Source organism: Ailuropoda melanoleuca, chromosome 7 (genome assembly GCF_002007445.2).
Source record: "Ailuropoda melanoleuca isolate Jingjing chromosome 7, ASM200744v2, whole genome shotgun sequence".
In the NCBI taxonomy this organism is placed as follows: Eukaryota; Metazoa; Chordata; class Mammalia; order Carnivora; family Ursidae; genus Ailuropoda; species Ailuropoda melanoleuca.
This window is the reverse complement of record NC_048224.1, coordinates 80,183,202-80,202,132: the sequence shown is the minus strand read 5'-3', so window position 1 is coordinate 80,202,132 and position 18,931 is coordinate 80,183,202. Positions and strand designations below refer to the sequence as shown.

The following is an 18,931-nucleotide window of genomic DNA, read 5'->3' as shown; positions in this document are numbered from 1 at the left end:
CAGGGCTTCTGCTTTATCCCCAGGGGTTGAGGCTTTTGTTGGTAGAGCAGATGCGAAGAAGGATCCAGGTAAGGTTTCTATCTTTCCCACAGTGCCACTCCTTCCATCCTCAGGCCTCCACCACAAGGGAGACTTTCTCTGGTCTTGTACCTACCTTCAGTCCTTCTTGTGAGCATTTGGTGAGATCCATGAAGAAGAGCCTGCAAGTGGGTACAAATTCGCATTGTGTTTGTGGCTCCCGGGGATTCTATATTCTCATGCTAGCCCACACTAAGCTTCTAGCAGTTCATTACATTTTTAGATGACTTCTCACCAGCTTGTGTGAGGCCTGGTGTCTACCCCAGGAAGCAGTGTTTGCATCCTGTCTTTCCTCAGAGGAGCCTGTCTTTCCTTATATTTCAGGCCATTTGGTTGCCCTGTGACCTTTGCTCTCTGATGGGTTCCAAAAAGGTTAACATTTTGTAAATTATACAGCTTTCCTTTGTTTTAAGGGCTGTTAAACACTTTTTCCAGCTTTCCACATCTTTGGGAATGTTTTTATTTACTGACTTCAAGGCCTGAGATTTGAGTTTGCTGCTTCATTTGGGTGCAGTTAAATTCTGATTCTCAAATGAACTAGCATTAAAAGCATGGCTAATGTCCTTGCAGAAACTTGGGGACTGTGGCAGCCGTGGAGCCAATGTAGTACCACGTGTGGGGATGGTGTCAGAGAGCGACGCCGCGTGTGCCTGACTTCCTTCCCCTCCAGACCTGGCTGCCCTGGAATGTCCTCGGAGACCTCCCTGTGTTCCCTGGAGGAGTGTGCTGGTAGGTATCCTTCTTTCTTCGGGAATCTTTCCCCAGAGGGACTGTTGAACCTAAGCCTGCCTGAAAATCACCAACCTGAATTCAGAGGTGGTCTCATTGACACTCTGTTAGTGCTGCTGGCTTTACTAAGGCTATATTCATTAGTGTATCTATGACTGGGAGTAGCTTGTCAGTGAGATGACGGGATTGAACACTGTGGAAGATAAGGAAATGATAAGCAAAATATCTAAATTCAAGATTCAGACATATGAAATCATTTTTAAAACACAAAAACGGGGATTATCATTTCTTCTTAGGATATTTTTGATTTTCTTTTGTTTTCTTATTTATCCTTCCTTTACTTTTCCCCACCAAAATTGTGGAAGAACATCTTACCATCTCAGAGAACCCTGACAGCACCACATAGACCATTATTTGTCAAAATGGGGCAAGTCATCCCATCTTATCCCCTGAATGGCTTACGTTTATTCTTTACTACCCCTATCCAGGAGGTGAAGGCGGGGAGATTTCTTCTTGTCATCACCTAGATACTGGCCTTTCCTTCATCCTCTCAACACCTTTTTTTTTTTTTTAAAGATTTTATTTATTTATTTGACAGAGATAGAGACAGCCAGCGAGAGAGGGAGCACAAGCAGGGGGAGTGGGAGAGGAAGAAGCAGGCTCATAGCAGGAGCCTGATGTGGGGCTCGATCCCATAACGCCGGGATCATGCCCTGAGCCGAAGGCAGACGCTTAATGACTGTGCCACCCAGGCGCCCCCATCCTCTCAACATCTTGAAGGCACTTAGTAGGTGCTCACTGAGTATTTGATATAAATGGTTTATAGATGTGATGTTGACATGGCTTAGTTAGGTTTGCTTCCGCTTATGGAGTTGAATTCCATTCGTTTGCTTCAGGTTACAGTGATAAGAGTTCTTGCTCTTCCCACATACCATCTCACCTACTGATCTACAGCCAGTACCCCATTTAATTTGCTGGCCTTTGCTCTGGTCCTGACCCTTAGATAAAGTCTTCTGTCCAGTCCTGACTTCTTCCATTCTCCAATTCCAGGTTAAAAAAATATCCCTAGTTCCTTGTCTCTTGGGATCTAGAGGAGTTAGATGTTTTTTTGTGTGTGTTTGGATCTTAGAGCATCTTTTAGCCAAAACCACCGAGCAACAACACCTTGGCCAGTGTCCCCACCTGCGACCTTAGAAATTCATTCTTGCTATCTCCTTTTTCCAGTCAGTACTGTTGGCCTTGTTCCCTTTATTCCAGCATTCCTGAGGGTATTTTTTCTTCTGTTTTTCCTCAGACTTAGACCTTTCTGCTAGCCCTTAGTCTGCCCCTGTTCTTTAATAATCCCTTGGCCATACTCTGAATCTATTCTTTCTCTAGTTATATCTCATACTATTTTCTAAGGCTCTCTTCTCTGTCAACTCTTTCTTTATAAGTCTCCTTCACTTTCACAGCTCCTTTCTTGGGTATATCTTCAAATACATCCATTCATCTCAATTCTGGGATGGCATATTGTGTTAAGATGTTCCATCTAGAGTTCCATAATGAATGAAAGAACGAATGAATGAACTTAAATGAATTTAAAATCAATTGTCACTGGGTTCTACTGCCCCTTTAGAAGTGACAACAGTATCAACCATTTATTGACCATCTGCTATGTGCCAGCACTTTAAATACATTATCTCACTTATTTGGGACTCTGTAGCATAGAGAGGGTAACTGACCTGCCCAGGATCAAAAAGCTAGAAAGCAGAGGACTAGATCTGACCAATAATAAGCTACCTATCTTGAATACTTTGCCTTTCTACACAGGGCAGTCTAGCTTCTGGAAGCATCAACAACCTGGAATTAGTAATCATTTTTTAAAAGATTTTTATTTATTTATTTGACAGAGAAAGAGAGAGAGTGAGCACAAGCTGGGGGAGCAGCAGGCAGAGGGAGAGGGAGAAGCAGACTCTCTGCTAAGCAGGGAGGCAGATGTGGGACTCATTCCCAGGACCCTGGGATCATGACCTGAGCTGAAGGCAGATGCTTAACCGACTAAGCCACCCAGGCGCCACATGGAATTAGTAATCATTTCTGAGGATATGTGTAATTATTTCATGTTCTTATGTCTTGATTCTTTAATATAGAGTAGGAACTAGAAATTTATATATTATGAATTAGCAAAAAGGGTAAGTGCGTAGGCATCCCTACTTCTACTATAAGTGGTCCTCAGATAAATGCTTATGTGGATAAAAATGATCATTTCTTCCAGTGTTCTTCCTATTCAGCCTATTTCATACTCCTTGGAAATATAAAGATCTGTTTGCAGACTGCTTAGCATCAAGAAATCTCCTTCACTCCAGGTGAAGGAGGGAGTAGATGAGGCAGAGAGGGCTGAGGTCAGTAGCTCTTAGGTTTTTCTCCAGCCATGGTTTTGAAGAGAGCCAGCCACAGTCAAAGGTAACAGCTAAGTAAAGAGGTCCTTGAGGTGCAATTGCATTGCTGCTCCCCACGGACATAAGTAGCCATTGCACGTGAAAGAAGCGGTAAGTCAGGAAACAAGTCTTTCATCATGCAACTGTGTTCACTTGGTTGAGAGTTTAGAGTTTTGTTTGGCTTTGAAAGGATGTTTTTGCATCAAGTTCTATGCTAGTTTGACCATCTTGTTCAAACATGAAAGTGGGAGAATCTGTTGCCATTGTGCCCACATTCCATTGGTAGGATATTGATCATTTTGCTGTTACCTTTTTAAATGAATTAACCTAGCATTTATTGGATACCAACTATGTGTAAGTTACTGTGGCTGGGGTAGGAATATATAGATAAGACATGCTCCTGTGTTGAAGGTGTTTATGATATAGTAGCTCTGCAGAGACATAAACAGGTGTAATACACAGTACGAAGCAGAGTCTGCAGTGAGAAAGGTGTCGCAGCTTGCTATGGAAACTTGCAGGGGTGAAAATTCATGCTGAGAACACCTCCTTTCTTGGAGGTGGTGATATCTGAGCTAAAGTTTGAGAGCTGAGTAGGTGCCACCCAGGTGAGCTAAGTGAGAAAGGAATTTTAGCAAAGGGTGCAATGGATGAAGGCATGGAAGAAGACGGCACATTAAGAGACCCAGAGAACTGAAATTAGTTTAATATAGCTAGAGCATAATGTGCCAGGAAGGAGTGGTAAAAATGAACCTGAAGAGGTAGACAGGAGTCAGATCCTGAGGGGCCTTGAGGGTTTGGCCTGTATTTCAGAGGGATTTCTCTCAGCTGTAGTGTGGAGAATACATTGGAAGGGGTAGGAGTGGCAGCAGAAAGGCCTGTTAAAGGTTTTTCAGTACCCCAGGTGAAAAATGAAATGATGGCAGTGGAGATGCAGAGGAGAGAAGGACTCAAAGACTCTGGATATGGTGAGTGGTGAAGAGGGAAGCCTCAAGGATGAAAACCAGGATTCTAGTACTGGCAACTGCATGGACACTAGTGCTGGCAACTGCATGGACACTAGTGCCATTTCCTTGAGATTGGGTATATTGGATGAGGCACAGATTCTGGGGGAAAGATGATGAGTCTTGGGCATGTGGAGGTGAAGGTGTTAGTAGGACAGAGCTAATGGACCGAGGTTGAGATCTAGATCTCCTTGCTCTAAAGTTCATGTTCTTCTCTCCGAAGTGAGTACTGTCATTGAAACCAAGAAGAGATAAAGTTGCAGGAAGTGTTGGGCAGTAGCCTATACTGCAGAGGTCAAGGAATATCAGGACAAAACTTCTTTGAATTTAGCTATTAGATGATTAATGACATTGGCAGAAGCTGTTTCACTGGACTCCTGGAGGCAGGTTGCAGGAGTCAGAGATGATGATGTAGAAATAGTAAGTCAGCAAATGTGGACTCCTTTTTCTGTAAGCTTGGCTGGGAAGACAAGGAAAGGTATGAAAGTTCTAGAAAATTCTTTTTAAAGTGAGAAGAGCTTGAGCATGTTTCTGTGGAGCTGCAGAGGGGAGAAGCTAGAGATAATTGGTACAGAGGGTTGATCCCCCGGAGAAGGGTGACCTAGAGAGCATTTGATGGACTCGCCTTTATAGGAAGATACTTCTCCCACTAATTCCATAGAAAAAGAAGTGAATAGAAGTGTGGCTGCTCCTAAGTTTATGGGGGAGAAGACAGCAGAAGAAGCTGGGGGGGGTATACTTGCCTGATAGCTTCTATTTTTTTTGTGATCCAGTGGAATCCGGAGGAAGAGGGTAGGTAGACTGCTTGGGGAAAGTGGTGAAACTTGTAGGGGAGGGAAGAGTGAGTTGCTTAAGAACCTGTGGAAGGATCTGCAGGCAGTCGAAGTCGGGGGCTGTCAGTATACAGAGGTGCTGGCCTGCATGGGTGTATTATTTTCTACATCAGTGCTCAGGGCCTGGGTGCAGCAGCTGATAATTCATATGCCTTGGTTTATCTAGGGATGGACTTTTGCTTAGAGCAGGGAAAGTGGTATGTCTCAGTACTAGAGGTCAGAGTTGAGGTTATTGGCAGGAGAATGGTTAATGTGACAGATCATGAGTGTAGGAAGAGAAGTGAGCCCAGGAGTTGACTGGCAGATGGGGAGAAAATGAAGGGGTTGGGGAATCAGAAGTGGCAGTGAGGTTGAAAAACTAGTGTAATGGTGATGAGTAAGTGAGAGGGGAGGGTACAGCTCAAAAGGGGGCTATGAAGTTTAAGATTTCAGAAGAGGAGCAGCTGCAGACAATGGGAAAGTATGATATGTTGGGTGGGCACTGACGTTGCCCAGATAGGCCTAGCTAGGGCATGGTGAGGAAAACTGAGACCCGGGTGCTAGTGACTGATGACTGCCATGAGGTTGGGAGATGACCGTGTTGAGGGAGGGGTGGTCTGGGTAGATGGCATGGGCATCAAAAGAGTAGAAGACACCTCGGATATCACCCTTAACAACATATTTATGGATATGTTTCCTCAGACAAGGAAAACAAAAGCAAAAATAAACAATTGACACTATACCCAAATAAAAAGTTTTTGCATAGCAGCGGAAACCGTCAACAACACAAAAGGGCAACCTACTGAATGGGGGAAGATACTTGCAAATGATATGTCCAATAAGGGGTTAATATCTAAAAAATATAAAGAACTTATACAACTCAACACCAAACAATCCAATTAAAAATGGGCAGAGGATATGAATAGACATTTTCCAGAAAAGACATACAGATGGCCAACAGGCCCATGCAAAGATGCTCAGTGTCACTCACTAATCATCAGGAAAATGCAAATAAAAACCACAATGAGATATAACCTCACAGTAGTCAGAATGGCTGGTATGAAAAAGAAAAGAAATAACTGTTGGTGAGGATGTAGAGAAAAGAGAACCCTCGTGCACTGTTGGTAGGAATGTAAATTGGTGCAAGCATGGCAGAAAACAATATGGAAGTTCTTCAGAAAATAAAAATGGAAATACCGTATGATCTAGTAATTCCACTACTGGGTATTCCTCCCGCCAAAATGAAAACACTAATCCTAAAAGATCTATGCACCCCAATGCTTACTGCAGCATTATTTACAATAGCCAAGATATGGAAGTAACCCAAGTGCCCATCAATAGACAAATGGATAAAGAAGAGATGGTGTAAATATCAATGGCATATTACTCAGCCATAAAAAGGTTAAGATCTGGCCATTTGCAACAACATAGATGGACCTAGACAGTATTATGTTAAATGAAGTAAGTGAGAGAAAGACAAATACCATATGATTTCATTTAGTTGTGGAATCCAAACAAACAAACAAAAAATAGACTCTTAAATACAGAGAACAAACTGGTGGTTGCCTGAAGGAGGTGGGTGGGATGGATGGACAAAATAAAGGAGATCAAGAGGTACAAACATAAAATTAGTAAGTCACGGAGATGCAAACTACAGCATAGGGAATATATATATATATATATATATATATATATATATATATATTTTTTTTTTTTTAAAGAGTAGAACTTATATATGGAGGTGAAAGAGTTCGTTGAAAATGGCAATCAGGAATGAGGAGAGTGGGGAACACTCCCTGCTGCTGGTCCTGTTTGCTTATAAACAAATTATGTGTCACAGTTTCCACCCAAGAGGGTGGGCAGTGGGAGGATGGGTCATGGACATGACACACCGAACTGGTGCTGGTAAGACTGTGCAGAAGAAAGGGAGAGGACAGGTGACTGGAAGGGCTTGAAGGGTGGACAGTGACAAGGAGGAAAAAGAGGTGAGGGTGGTGGCATTAGCTGGTCTCAGGCTTCCAGGCATTTCCGTGGCAATGCAGGCTGAGGCCCCAGGTGGCGTCTGAGGCTTGGTGAAACATTTTGATGACCGTGGGACAAACCAGTTGGAGAGAGCAGGGAAGAAAAAGAAATCAATGTCCCATGTAAGGAAGCAAGGGCAGTGGACAGCTGGAAACAGAGGAGCGAGAAGCAGAGGCTTCAACCCTCAGGAAAGACAGTTCCTGGATATTAGAAGGGAAATTCCAGTTGCATTACATTGCCTAAAGACTTATTTTCGCCTGTTAATTTCTCAAAGATATCAAATTTAGGTACAGCCTACGTGAATTATTTATCATGTCAGGTTTCATACTTGGTAAGAATTTTCTGATGTGCATCTCAAAAGTACATTTAACCACAGCCCGAGTTTACTTTATCTTAAGCAGAAACCTTGGTTTTACCTTGACACTTTACTTGCGCTGCTGCTTCGTGGAACATTTGAGCTCGCGAGCCCCGCAGTCACCATGATTGTGGTCTCTCTGCTCCCATCATTTCTGTGGGCCCTGTGCTTTGGTCTGGTTGTCCTTGTTGTTTCTTTCTTGAACTGCTAGACAGTCCGAGCCAGCCCCCCGGCACCTTAAAACCACGCAGAGAAACAGTACTCGAGAACACATACTTGTTCTTCCTTTTCTCGTAGCTTTCCAGCCATCCAGCGCGTCCCCTCTTCAGCCCCAGGGTCCAGTGAAGTCCAACAACATCGTGACCGTCACGGGGATTTCCCTGTGCTTGTTCATCATCGTGGCCACGATCCTCATCACGCTGTGGAGGAAGTTCGGCCGCGCCCCCAAATGCAGCACGCCTGCGCGGCACAACTCCATCCACTCCCCCAGCTTCCGGAAGAACTCGGACGAGGAGAACATCTGCGAGCTGAGCGAGCCGCGCGGCAGCTTCTCGGACGGGGGTGATGGGCCCGCGGGGGGCCCCGGGGACGCGGGCATCCCCCTGACCTACAGGCGCAGCGTGCCGCTGTCGCCCGAGGACGACGCCTCGGGCAGTGAGAGCGTGCAGTCCACCGCGCAGAAGATCATCCCGCCGCTGTTCAGCTACCGCCTCGCGCAGCAGCAGCTGAAGGAGATGAAGAAGAAGGGCCTGACGGAAACCACCAAGGTGTACCACGTGTCTCAGAGTCCCCTGACAGACACGGCCATCGACGCGGCCGCCGTCCCCGCCTTAGACTTGGAGGGCCCGGAGGAGGCTGCAGCCGGCAAGTTCCGGATCAAAGCCCCATTTCTGGAGCAGCCTGCGGGGGGCGCCGCGCCCAGGCCCCCCTCCAGGCTGGACCTCCCCGCCTGTCCTGCCAGCTGCGCCGTCAGCCCCAGCCAGACGGTGATCCGCAAGTCGGCGCTGAGGCACGTGGGCGGCAGAGGCGCGCTGCCGGAGAGGAGCCACCCCCGGGGCTCCCACTTCAGGAGGACAGCGAGCTTTCACGAAGCCAAGCAGGCGCGGCCGTTCCGAGAGAGGAGTATGTCCACCCTGACTCCTCGGCAGGCCCCCGCCTACGGCTCTAGGACGCGGACCTGGGACCAGGCGGAAGACCGATTCCGGCCTCAGAGTCGAGGCGCTGCCCCGTTTCCTGAGAAACCAGACCCTTTCCAAGGGGCAGGGGCGACCAGAGGTCCATTGAGCCCTCCCCCTAAATCCTACACCCTGGGGCAGCCCGTGAGGAAACCAGACCTGGGGGACTGCCAGGCAGGATCCACGGCGGGAGTGGAGAGAACGGAGCCTCACAGAGCTCGGAGGGGCCCGTCCCCCAGTCACAGGAGTGTCTCACGGAAGCAGCCTTCCCCCACTGTCCCCAAAGATGGCTACCAGAGGGTCAGCCCTCTGAGCCCTTCTCAGTGTAGAAAAGACAAGTGTCAGAGCTTCCCGGCCCACCCTGAGTTCGCCTTCTATGACAATACGTCGTTCGGCCTCACTGAGGCAGAGCAGAGGATGCTGGACCTCCCGGGCTATTTTGGGTCAAATGAAGAGGATGAAACCACAAGTACACTCAGTGTAGAGAAGCTGGTCATCTAGACCCAGATCAGCGTGAGACTTCACACAACTGGGGTCCTTTGCCCAGCTCCTGGTATCAGCTGCTCAGAATGTTCTACGGACTGTATTAGGTAGCTATTTGTACATTAGGACTGGGTGGGGAGGAGGTAACTCCAGTGTGTGTATGTTTTAATTCCTAAGGAAGAAGTCACTTATCCTGAACTTTTCCCTTTGTTATCCTAGTGCTCTTGGTTTATTACTAATAAGTACAATAATAAAATTTAAACAAGAGTGAAATAGGGCTTGGTCTCTCATGTGGTTGTGAAAGAGGGCAAATGTGACTAAGTATGAAGTGCTTTGAACACTTTCTTGGCAGTGTCCAACATGAAGTAAATTTGGGAGTCTCCACAATAACAAGGGCTGGAACAAAGTTAACTTGTGAACACAGCTCTGAATTATAATTTATTAAGTTATAAATACTCAAGAATTTAACTCCTCCAGGGGCAGTATTGAATGGATTTCATGTTTAGCTGAAAAACTGATGCTACAAGATATTCCAGAAGAACTTTCATGCCAGAGTTGGGTGATCTCTTAATGTTTTTTTATGCCACAAAGAGTTCTGGTGACTTGACACAAAATTATGTAAGTTAATTCAGCTTTGGAGAAATAATGTAAGAAGCTGATTGTTCAGGTAGTGATTCAAATGAAGACCTATCCATATACTCATCATTGTTTGGAGAAAAAGTATATACTTTAGAAAGGAAAGTAGTATCTCCTGAGAGAATCAACTAGAGCATGGGCAGTGGATGCTGGCAAAGACACTGCCTGGCATTAGGATGCTGACTATGTGTTCCTGGATCAGACTGGCAGCCAAGACCCTAGAGGGTGTCGTTCTGAAACCAGTGTGTTTATGTTTCTAAAGATGACTTTATCATGTTACTCAGACAGTATGTGAATTAATCTCAGGTATATGGAAAGCAGATAGACAAGATTGCGATTTTATAGCTAAGTTTTTAATTGGAAGAATGAAGTAAAGGAATAGAGAAAATAAGTCTTTTAGAAACAAATCTTTTGTTTTCTGGTTCAGTCTCCCTACCACATTTACAGGTGAAGAATTCGACTCTCAAGGAGGGGAATTAACTCCTGCCGGGTTGGATGAACACGGACTCATATTTTTATTCTAATGACCATTCCCTTTGTACAATGCCATCACAGCCTTTACAAGTCTTCCCTAACAGCAGGGACTTCAGGAGAAAGCTGGCCATTTTAGCAAGAAGAGGGCACAGAACGATGCCTTTACTAGTTTTTCCCAATGGAAGGAAACTTTCTGCTGCTTGATGTTAGGACTGGTCTTGCAACTTGCTTTGTTTGGAAGTGAGGGCTAAACAAGAACCTAAAGGTTGGGCTCTTTCCTTGAAGTCTGTCATCGGGTACCACGTGGGCACACTTCAATCTGGTGTACTTCCTTTCAGCCCTTGAACCTAATGCCTTATCTGCATAAGCTTGAGTAGCTGCACTTTCCTTCTTGTTCACCATGACCTCTCTAGCTGCCACACCCACCTTGCCTTTTGCATTGTTTTTCTTCTTCCTTTTAGAATTTATCAGGATGTCAGCCTGCTGGTGAGGTTTCAGGGACCACTGGAGAGAGTGGAATTAGGTGGGACCAAAAAGTCATAAATGAAGTTTCTCTTATATCGTTGCATTACCACTTCATTCGTACCATTGTTCAAAATTAAAACATACTTCCTTTTGGAAATGCTTTAATAATAACTATCTACCTTTCAGGAACAGGAGGAGTAGATTATTCGGTGGTATCTGACAGCTGTTATGTGCTGATGCAAAGAAGAGGAAACCAGACTTCTTAATCTACATTTTCTTGGTTTACCATATTAGAAAGCTTTGTTCTCTTTCCAAATTCACAGGCTTGCATGCCAGCTTTTGAGGACAGAGGATACATGGTCACTTGTTCCACACTTCACAGTGAATTTCCCTACAGTGTCAGACTAAGACCAAAACAGCCACAAGGAAGGTGAAAATTAGAGAAAAAACACTCTGAATGGAAAGATTTTCTGTTAAATCATGTTCTTCCCCAGTATATCATGCATCTAAATTAATATAACAGGGAATTTAATATCAGTGTATAGCCTGTTCACCATCTACCTAGCACAGTTTTCTGTGGTTCTAATCAATAGTCAATCTCTACAATTCAGAGTTAAGCTAATTTGGCCCTTGTTTCTGAGAAAGAGAAAAGCAGATGCTTCAGCATTTTCTTGGTGGATAAGTGATAAACTTCATTAGAAATAATCTCCTACAGAGGAATGGGTTCCAAATGAAAGAACAAGATAAACCCTCAGAAAAAGACCTTAATGAAATGGATATAAGTAATTACCTGATAAAGAGTTCAAAGTAATAGTCATAGAGATGCTATCTGAAAATGGGACAAACGTGGATGAACACAGTGTTCATGAAAATTCCAAACGGACTTCTGGGAAGGTGGTGGAGTAGGAAGATCCCGAGTTCACGTCATCCCATAGGCACCCCTAGATAACAGCCACATCAGTGCAACTAACCCAGAAAACAAGCCCAAAGACTGGCAGAATAGACTTTCCACAGTTAATCATAGAAAGGAGACCACATTGAAAAGAGTGGCAGAGGTGGAGGTGTGGTAGGAAACCAAACTCCCGGCAAGACCGCAAATGGGAGGGACACAACAAGCAGGAAGAAGGGAGAGGAGCAGACCCCACAACAGGCAACCCAGGCACGGTGGACCTGCACTGGGAAGATGAAGCCCCATAACATTTGGCTTTGAAAACCAGTGGGGCTTCATTTCATGATCTTTTATACCAGTAGGGCTTAACACCGAGTTCTTTAAAAATCAGTAGCCTTAGCTCTTTGAGAGCCAGAGGGCAATAGGAAATTGAGTCCCTGCCCTTGAAGAACCAGAATAACAATCCCACTGAGATAAGCACAGAAACAGCAGTTTGAAAGTATCTGGGGCATAGCTGAGGAGGATTTAGTTACTAATCTCAGAATGTGTACTGGAAAGCAGGGATCTTTAGGCAACTGCTCCCAGAACAGGTGTCTAGTGGACAGCCATTTCTCTCCCCTGGGCCCCAGCATAGATACCTGGATACCTGCAGACACCAGTATGAGCACTCCTCATACCCTACTAACACCACATGCCCCGTCCCCACATTCTCCTGAGGATCTCCCCCACCCAATCTGCCGCACTCAGTAAAGTCCCTCCAAAGTTCCCCTGCCTCATCTCATCCTGCAAACAGCTCTGGCAGGAATTGGTGCCACTCCAAAGGGCCACTCCTGCCCTGGGGAGTGCACTCATAGCCCCAGCAGTCAACCCTTATAACTGGCAGTGCAGAGAGAGTGTCCTGCTGATCAGTGTGTCTGCAGCCCAAGCAGATGGACTGAGGGTAGGCATCTGATCTTACTGCTGGCCCTACCCACCAACAAAAACCTCCTGGGGGCAATACACAGAGAATATCCTGCAATTTGGGCCACTGCAGCCCTGGCAGACAGAGTGGGGACAGGCATCTGGTCTGACTACCAGCCCCATCCACCAACAAAATCCTCTCAGAGGATGAGGCAGGGAGAACATCCTGCAAGTTGGTGCTACTGCAGCCCCAACAGACAGACTGTGGGCAGGCATCTGGCTTGACTGCAGGCCCCATCCACCAGGGAAAGCCTTTCAAATGACGAGGCAGGGAGAGTGCCCTGCAGTTTGGTGTGACAGCAGTGACAGCACATGTGCTGAGGGCAGGCATCTGGGCTGACTACTGACACTGTCCCACTACAAACCTATAGCAACCCCAAACTGGCTCCTTAGCAGTACAGGGACCAAAACCTGTCTACAACAGACAAAATGGACCACTGCAGATGACTGGACTGAAGGCAAACCAGGCTCAGCCACAACAATAAGGCGCATACAACCCATACAGGAAGCACCAGAATTGCCTGGTTCTGGCGAACAGGGGACATTGCACTACAGGGCACCACAGAACCTCTTTTTCATAAAGTTACTACTTTCCAGATAAGGAGACATAACTGACTCTTCTAATACATAGGCACAAACACAGAGAGTTAGAAAAATGAGACAGGAATATGTCCCAGATGAAAGAATAGGACAAACCCACAACAAAAGAGCTAAATGAAAGAAAGACAAGCAATATGCCTGATACAGAGTACAAAGTAATGGTCGCAAATATACTTACTGGATTTGAGAAAAGAGTGGAGGACCTTAGGGAGATGTTCAAAAAAGGGATAGAAAATATTAAAAAGAACCAATCAGAGATGAAGAACTGAATAACTAAAATGGAAAAAAAATATACTAGAGGGACTCAATAACAGATTAGAGAGGGCAGAAGAATGGATCAGCGAGCTGGAAGACAGAGTAATAGAAAACAACCAAACTGAATAGCAAGAGGTAAAAAGAATAATAAAAAAGAGAATAGGTTAAAGGAATTCAGGGTCATCATCAAGCATAATATTATTTGCATTATAGGAATCTCGGACAAGAGAGAGAAAAGGGGGCAGAAAACTTACTTGTAATAGCTGAAAACATCCCAAATCTGGGGAAGTAAACAGACATCCAGATCTAGGAGAAACAGCCCCCAACAAAATCAACCCAAGGAGGTTCATACCAAGACATATAGTAATTAAAATTAAAAAAGTAGTCATAAAAACAAAATTTTAAAAGCAGCAAGGAAAAAAAAATAGTTCTGGGAAGCATAGACATTTTAATGATGTTTATTCTTCCAAAACATGAGCATGGAATGTTTTCCCATCCCTTTGTGTCTTCTTCAATTTCTTTCATAAGTGTTCTATAGTTTCTAGAGTATAGATCTTTTACCTCTTTGGTTAGGTTTATTCCTAGGTATCTTATGGTTTTTGGTGCTATTGAAAATGGAAGTGATTCCTTAATTTCTCTTTCTTCAGTTAGAATATTAGTGTATAGAAATGCAACTGATTTCTGTGCATTGATTTTGTATCCTGCCATGTTGTTGAATTGCTGTATGAGTTTAATAACTTGGGGGTAGTGTCTTTTGGGTTTTCCACATAAAGTATCATGTCATCTGTGTAGAGAGAGAGTTTGACTTCTTTGCCAATTTGAATGCCTTTTATTTCTTTTTGTGGTCTGATTGCTGAGGCTAGGACTTCTAGTACTATGTTGAACAATAATGATGAGAGTGGGCATCCTTGTTGTATTCCTTTTTTTTTTTTAAGATTTTATTAATTTATTTGACAGAGAGAGAGACAGGCAGTGAGAGAGGGAACACAAGCAGGAGGAGTGGGAGAGGAAGAAGCAGGCTCCCATGGGAGGAGCCTGATGTGGGGCTCGATCCCAGAACAGCCGGGATCATGCCCTGAGCCGAAGGCAGACGCTTAATGACTGAGCCACCCAGGCGCCCCTCCTTGTTGCATTCCTGACCTTAAGGGAAAAGCTCTCAGTTTTTTCCCCATTAAGAAAGATATTTGCTGTGGGCTTTTCATAGATGGCTTTTCCGATATTGAGGTATGCTCCCTATATCCCTGTGCTATGAAGAGTTTTAGTCAGGAGTGTATGCTGTATTTTGTCAAATGCTTTCTCCGCATGAATTGAGAGGATCATATGGTTTTTGTCTTTTCTTTTATTAATGTGCTCTATCACGTTAATTGACTTGCAAATGTTGAACCACCCTTGCATCCCAGGAATAAATCCCACCTGGTCATGGTGAATAATCCTTTTAATGTACTGTTGGATCCTAGTACATCATTAGTCTCAGATGTAGTGTTCAACAATTGAAATTAAATGACAGCATATGTAAAACTCATAGTGTTATGTAAAGGCCTTGTTTCTCCAGATCCTACCAGCTGGGTCATGGTTTGGGCAAAAAGACTAGTGTGGCATAGTCAAAAGCATGCAAGTTTAATTCTGGCCCTTCCCTTTCTAACTGTGTGATCTTAGGCAAGTCACTTAATCATACGAGCCTCTGTTTTCCAAATGTAAAATGGGGAATAATCCCTACTTTTGCTACTGGTTCAAGATGGGGAGCACACATATTTATTCCCTCTTCCTCCTAGGACTCAACTGTAAACTATATAAAGGAATACAAAAGGTACTATATCAAAAACCGTACAGAGAACAAAGGATAAGTGCTACCAGTGAATTTCTGGAAGACAAAGTGCATGGGACAACACCGAATGAAAGAAGCTATAGCCCAGGATATGCTTGGAGGGTCTTGCAGAAGACAAGGAAGCCTCCCTATGTGCTAGAACTTGGCAGAGGTTGGAGAGTCCGGGAGGTTAGTAGAGTGAAGAGAAGACAGAGGACAGTGAAAATCTGTATATGAAATTTTCATCCTCCACACTACTCAACTCTGGTGCCAAGAACCCCCAGCAACTAGGTGCTGAGCCACAGACAGAAACAAAACCAACTACAGGGGGCTTTTCTAAAGACACTGAAGGATCTATCTGAGAAGCGTGAGCAGTGGAGTCGTCGCCGGTGTCCAACACAAAGCCATCTAAATTCTAGCATTGGAGAGGTCTCAACATAAGGATCAGGCCTCTTACTAGTCACCCCAGATTGAAGCCTGCCACTCAGCAAGTTCCACACATGTGCTTAGAACCCCTAGTCAGCCTTGCTCCTGTCTCATTCTTAAGAACAGCCTGACAACTGAGAATCACCAAACATTTGCGAAAAGCCTACAGTATGATGATAAAAAGATAAACAGAGAAAAACCAACCCCAGAGGAAACATACAATTCAGGGAAGATAAGAAGAGTCAAATAAAAACCCTACAAAATTAATTATTTGTCACCAAAGAGATGTGAAATGTTATTCTATGAAACAAAAACATGATGCCATAAAAAGGAAGAATCAGAAAATGGGACAGATGGGCTGCCTGGCTGGCTCAGTCAGTAGAGCATGTGACTCTTGATCTCAGGGTTGTGAGTTCAAGCCGCACATGGGGTGTAGAGATTACTTAAAAATAAAATCTTAAAAAAGAAAAAAAAGAAAATGGGACAGAACCCTTGGAAATGAAATATTTAAGAGACGATGGTAAGATAAATTAGAGGAAATCTCCCAAAACCTGGAGCAAAAATATGGAAAATATGAGAATATAAACACACAGAAGATTGATCCTGAGGAGATCCAATAAGAGACAAGTAGTAATTACAGAAAGAATAGAGAAACCACGGGGGGAAAGATGCCAAAGAAATAATAAAATGAGGAACACCCGGGTGGCTCAGTCGGTTAAAGCGGCGGCCTTCAGCTCAGGTCATGATCCCAGGGTCCCGGGATCAAGTCCCGCATCGGACTCCCTGCTCAGTGAGGAGCCTGGTTCTCCCTCTGTCTGCTGCTCCCCCTGCTGTGCTCTCTCTCTGTCTCTCTCTCTCACCTTCTCTGACAAATAAATAAATAAAATCTTAAAAAAAAATAATGTAATGAAAATTTCCACAACTTAAGATATGAGCTTTCAATCAAAAAGGGCCTCCTGAGTTTTGATTAGGGGGAGTGGAAAAGGCCCCACATCATTTGGAAGTTTTAGAACAAGGTTTACAGAGAGAATCCTTAGAGTTCTCCTGGGGTTGGGCAACAGCAACTCCTACAAGAAACAGGATTCCTACTGGCATTAGATTTCTCAGTAGCTCCACCAGAAACAGTGGTTTAACAGCCTCAACGTTCAGGGGAGAAATGATTTTCAACTTGAGAAACCTATACCCAGTCAAATTAGTTGTGAGAACAAAATAAAGACTTTGTTAGATATGCAAGGACTCAGAAAGCTTACTGGCCACATACCTTTTCTTGAGACATTGTTTGAACCAGTAGCCCAGTAAAACAGCCAAGTAACAGGAGGAAGACACGGGACCAGAAAACAGCCGATGTAACTACGAATGTCAGCCGTGTGGTGTTTCCTATTTGAACAAGAATAGGGCTATAGGAAAGGGAAGAATTTCATAGAACGTAGAATTGGAGGATTCCAAGTAACAGATAGAATGGGCAAGATGGCGCAGATTTTCTTTGAGAAGAAAACACTAGGAAAAGAAAAAGAAGAAAACTGACCATATTTTTGAGCAGTTGAGCAGTACAGGGTTGTGACCCTGAATACAGACAAGGAATCACACTTCTTGGCTCTGTTTTAAGAAATTTTTCATAAATGTAATTGTCTTAATGCCATTTATTGCTTACTCTCTATTAGACTCGGACTCTAAGGACAAACTATAGAGGACAATATGGTTACAGAATGGAACGTAAATGTTCTTGGTCACGGAAACCTAAGTCAGAGCACAGCTTTATGAGAAGTTTGGAGGCAGAAGTGGACGGGTGTGTGCCTGGCTGGCTCAGTTGGAAGAGCATGTGGCTTGTGTCCTCGGGGTTATGAGTTCCAGCCCCATGTTGGCTGTAGAGATACTTAAATAAATTAATTTTTTTTTAAAAAGGAAGGGGAGGTGGAGTGTGGGAGTCACTGGAGCTCAAATAGCAACCTCTCGCAAAAATCCTCCCTACACCATAAGAGACGCTGTCTCTACTTAAGAGAACGAAAAGCAAAATTTAAGGAAGTTCAAGTCACAAAAGTAAACAATGGAACTAAAAATAGTGATGACTATTGTGTGTGTGGAGGGGTGAAGTAGGGGGGTGATGTTAAGTGAGCTGTGTCTACCTGTCATGGCAAGAGAGTTGACAAGTGATGTCAGAAAAGAGTGGCTCAGTCATACCTGCATGGCTGGAGAGCAGCAGCAGGAGGAAGAAAAGCCAGGAAGGGAAAAGTGGTTGTGCGTACAAAGTAGGACTGAGGCTGGAAATGAAAAGCAAAGAACTTCTTGCTGTAAATCCTCCTGTACTATTTTCCCCTCCCCACTTTCACTCTAACGAAAAAAAAAACCAACCGTAACAGTCCTACTTTACAGGGCTGTGGTGAGGGTGAGGGTAATCTCTTGCTAATGCCTGGAAAGTTAATTCGTGAGCCATCTTGTGGCTGCTGTGAGCAGAATTAGCTCCGGCTGTCGTGGCTGGACCTCTGCCCTCCCGACCCTGGCTCGTGGGTTGTTGTTTTTCTCCCCCTTCCTTGCAGAACCTGGATGGTTTCTACCTCCAGCTGGCCTGTCCTTGTCTTCTGTGTCTCTCGGCACCAGCTGTGGGACTTGGGTCTCACTGCCCACTCCTGCTCCGGATGCCACCCCCGCGGCCCGGGCGGGGGACCCAGCTGGTGCGGTCACGGCTGTTGTCGGTTGCTCTCTTGACGGGGTCCAAAACCCATCAAGCAGCATTGTTCTGAATTATTCTTAACTGATTGACATAAATTTATAAGTTCAAATGCATGCACTTAAAATTTAAGATTTAGGTCATAATCCTATAATTACTCAATTAAAAATATAGTTCAAAATATACAAAACCTTGGATCAGTTTTTGGTGTTTCTGAGCTTTATACTGCAGAACTGCTCATCATATACGCTCCTGAGAGAAGATTTGAAAAATAGATGTAATTGTCCCATTCCTCTTCATCAGTGTGGGGTACGAAAAGAAATCCCGTTTTGTTAAAATTAGGTAACTCTGAGTCCTCATACCACTTCTGAAGAGAAGAGTCTCTTTCTCCCCCAGGAGTCCCTTGGCCTGAAATTCTTCCAAACCCCAGGGATGCTTACACCCTCTCTTCCTGAGGTGTCACTCCGGCCAGAAATCTGGAAGTCATCCTAAACTTCTCCTTCCTCTTCATTCTTCAGATCTACTCAGTATTAAGTCCTTGGGGAAAGTAAGTACCCTGCCCAGGCCAAGGAGCTTCTCGTGGGTGGGCTTTAGGAGTCAAAAATCTAGTGTTTAAAATGGCTAACAGACACATGAAAAAATGTTCAAAATCATTAGCCATCAGGGAAATTCAAATCAAAACCAA

At 44.4% G+C, this 18,931-nt stretch overlaps 1 protein-coding gene across 2 annotated transcripts in view; it reads left to right on the top strand.

The window, feature by feature from the left end:
• Positions 1-9,345, top strand: part of THSD1 (thrombospondin type 1 domain containing 1) — a 29,145-nt gene extending 19,800 nt beyond the window's left edge. Inside the window, exons 4-5 of one of the 2 annotated variants that reach the window (XM_034665091.1) lie at positions 649-807; positions 7,712-9,345. In XM_034665091.1, the coding sequence (XP_034520982.1) occupies positions 649-807; positions 7,712-9,090 (1,538 nt within the window). In that variant the 3' untranslated portion in view covers positions 9,091-9,345. The remainder of the gene's footprint in view (positions 1-648; positions 808-7,711) is intronic. The other variant, XM_034665092.1, reaches the window with a different exon arrangement.
• Positions 9,346-18,931: the final 9,586 nt, after the last annotated feature.